This window comes from Priapulus caudatus, unplaced genomic scaffold (assembly GCF_000485595.1).
Source record: "Priapulus caudatus unplaced genomic scaffold, Priapulus_caudatus-5.0.1 Scaffold427, whole genome shotgun sequence".
In the NCBI taxonomy this organism is placed as follows: domain Eukaryota; kingdom Metazoa; phylum Priapulida; class Priapulimorpha; order Priapulimorphida; family Priapulidae; genus Priapulus; species Priapulus caudatus.
This window is the reverse complement of record NW_014577488.1, coordinates 144,374-147,317: the sequence shown is the minus strand read 5'-3', so window position 1 is coordinate 147,317 and position 2,944 is coordinate 144,374. Positions and strand designations below refer to the sequence as shown.

General features: G+C 40.7%; 1 protein-coding gene across 4 annotated transcripts in view; it reads left to right on the top strand.

Moving 5' to 3' along the window:
* LOC106810290 (tankyrase-like protein) overlaps positions 1–2,690 on the top strand; it is a 41,753-nt gene extending 39,063 nt beyond the window's left edge. For all 4 annotated transcript variants that reach the window (XM_014813590.1, XM_014813591.1, XM_014813592.1 and 1 more), the window contains exons 28-29: positions 1,930–2,009; positions 2,594–2,690. In XM_014813590.1, coding sequence (XP_014669076.1) covers positions 1,930–2,009; positions 2,594–2,675 — 162 coding nt within the window. In that variant the 3' untranslated portion in view covers positions 2,676–2,690. The remainder of the gene's footprint in view (positions 1–1,929; positions 2,010–2,593) is intronic.
* The last annotated feature ends 254 nt before the right edge of the window (positions 2,691–2,944 follow it).

Genomic DNA, 2,944 nt, shown 5'->3' with positions numbered 1-2,944 from the left:
CATTTTATTAAACTCACAATAATAGTACATATAAAATATATTACATAATAATATTTATTTTTATATATTAATATTATTTGTTTAGAATTTAGGATTATGTTCATCCCACATCATCTTTATTCTCAGACGCTTCATCTCCATAAAAACTTTCTAAACAAATGATGAATTCTAATGCGAAATATTCTAGATTCGTTTACATATTTTACTGTGAAATCGGGTAGACATGGCAGTATCTGTTATAATTAGTGGGCTGTAGGCAAGCAGTAGAATATAAGTGATGGATAGCAATGCCGTAATGTAAATATATTGTCGTTGTTGCCGCAGCACGGCGAAGAATGAAACGTTGTTCTCGTTGTTGCCACAGCACGGCGCTGGTGCTCATCCAGTCGGGAGCGAAGTTTGACATCCAGGCGAGCATTCCAGAGCGCAGCGAGAGCGGGGAGGAGCAGCGTGCGCGGCAGCAGACGACGTGGGTGTGGAAGCCAGCCGTGCCGAAAGCTGCCGAGCCGGAGAAGTGCTCTCTGCTGCAGGTGTGTGGGCGAGCACACCATTGACGCACGCATACTTACGTGTGCGTGGGCGAGCACAATGGCTTTTCCTCTTCGCAGCTAGTGCAGGCATCCCTAGTTCTTGTCATTTTTGTGTGTGTGCATGCACACAGACACATGTGCGTGCACACGCCTGCACACGCGTATATTCTCGAGTATTATTGCATTGTAAGCTTATCTATAAATATCCGAATAACTACAGTGGAAATTAACGAAAGGAAAGAATGTGATATGTAAAGTAAAGGAAAGACCAAAGCTAAAAAATCGAGATTTGAGCAGGAAACGCATCGTGCACCACAAGCGCTACTGTCGTTATACCCAAAAGCTCGGATCTAGTCATTGGCATTGATGTTATCAGGAGTGTATAATATAGACTAATCTATAGACTAATCTATATTAGTATCATCGCCCGAGTGATTATAGGAAATCATGCGCGCTGATTGGTCGAGACCTAGGTGATTATTTTTCGATAATCACCTCTAGGGTTTACATTGTAGTGGCGCCAAAAATGGCGGCTAGATTTGTAAATGTTACGGAAGCCGAAATTGACAAATTTAAAGAAAATGCTGTACCCAAAAGTCCCAAAAGTCGGGCAATGATATACTAAAACAATTATACACTCCTCATGTTATTATGATTATCTTGTCTCTGCATACATGCACAGTGTTGAATGCAGGGTGCTTGTTTCAGTTGGTCATCGACAATGAATGGGAAGGCATTCGGTTTCTCATGCTGGACAAGCTGCTATCTGCAGGTCTTCGCTATCACACTGTGGTTGAGGTGAGAGCCTGTATATGCTACTTCATATACGTTACTATATATGTATGTGTGTATATCTACGTATGTATATATATGTTATTTCAGGGCAAGGAAGTGAAAGAGAGAGGAAGAGATAGAAGGAGGAGGGGAGGGTCGGAAAGAGTTCAAAAGAGACAGATCTAGAGGGGCGAGAAAGGGAAAGAGAGAGAGAAAGAGAGAGTTGTTGTTGTTGTTGTTGTTGTTGTTGTTGTTGTTGTTGTTGTTGGTGGTGGTGGTGTTGGTGGTGATGGTGCTGGAGGCGGTGGTGGCAACGAAGCTGGTGGTGGTGGTGTTGCTGTTACTCTTGCTCTTGTTGTTTTTCTTGTTGTTTGTGTCGGTGGTGGTGTTATTACTGTTGCCACCAACATCATTTCTACTAACAACATCATTCTGCCAGCAACCAATTCTGTTTTTTTTTTACTAAAGGTGTTATATTTATTGTTATTATTCCTTCAGTTGGTTGTGTTATATATTCTTGAGAAAACGTGAGGCATCATTGTTGATAATCACCTTTCTATTGCTAGTAACACTATTGTCGTTAATGCTATTGCTGCTACTGTAGTAAATTTTGGTACTTTTGCAGTTGGATGCCGGTTGCAATCCAAACCTGCTGTCGAAGAGAAGTCATGAGGAGGGCATGTCACCGCTTCTGCTGGCTGCAAAGTAAGTTGCAACCTGTTCTCTGATATATTCAGTTATCTGCTCAAAATTCACCTTGGCTAGTGCTGTGGTTGGCCTCGTAACTTGACACGGTGCCTCTGAAACTGATGTTCGTGACAATGAAACGCCAAAGTACGAGCGAAGAAACGTCTGCGTTGATGTCTCGGCACATGAAACTTTTTTTCTCTCGGTCGTTACAATATGTGGTTACGTCCTGCGACGCGCCCGTGAGTGAGTTAGCTGTTTAATTATATTCAAACCATAAGTTATCCATGTGTTTGATTGTACTCAAACCGTAAGTTAGCCGTGCATTTAATCATACTCAAACCGTAAGTTAGCCGTGCGTTTAATCATACTCAAACCGTAAGTTATCTGTCTGTTTGATTATACTCAAACCACAAGTAAGCCGTGTATTTAATCATATACTTAATGTAAACCGTATTAAACTTTGATCGTTCGTGGCCTCGTTTCAGTAAGCACCTCGCAGTGTCTCGTGGAGAAGGGAGCCATATTAAGCTTTGATACAAACTGTATAAAGCTTTGATACAAACCGTATTAAACTTTGATCGTTTGCGGCCTCGTTTCAGTAAGCACCTCGCGGTGTGTGTCAAGTCTCTCGTGGAGAAGGGAGCCGTATTAAGCTTTGATACAAACCGTATAAAGCTTTGATAAAAACCATATAAAGCTTTGATACAAACCGTATTAAGCTTTGATACAAACCGTATAAAGCTTTGATACAAACCGTATTAAGCTTTGATACAAACCGTATAAAGCTTTGATACAAACCGTATTAAGCTTTGATACAAACTGTATAAAGCTTTGATACAAACCGTATTAAGCTTTGATACAAACTGTATAAAGCTTTGATACAAACCGTATTAAGCTTTGATACAAACTGTATAAAGCTTTGATACAAACCGTATTAAACTTTGATCGTT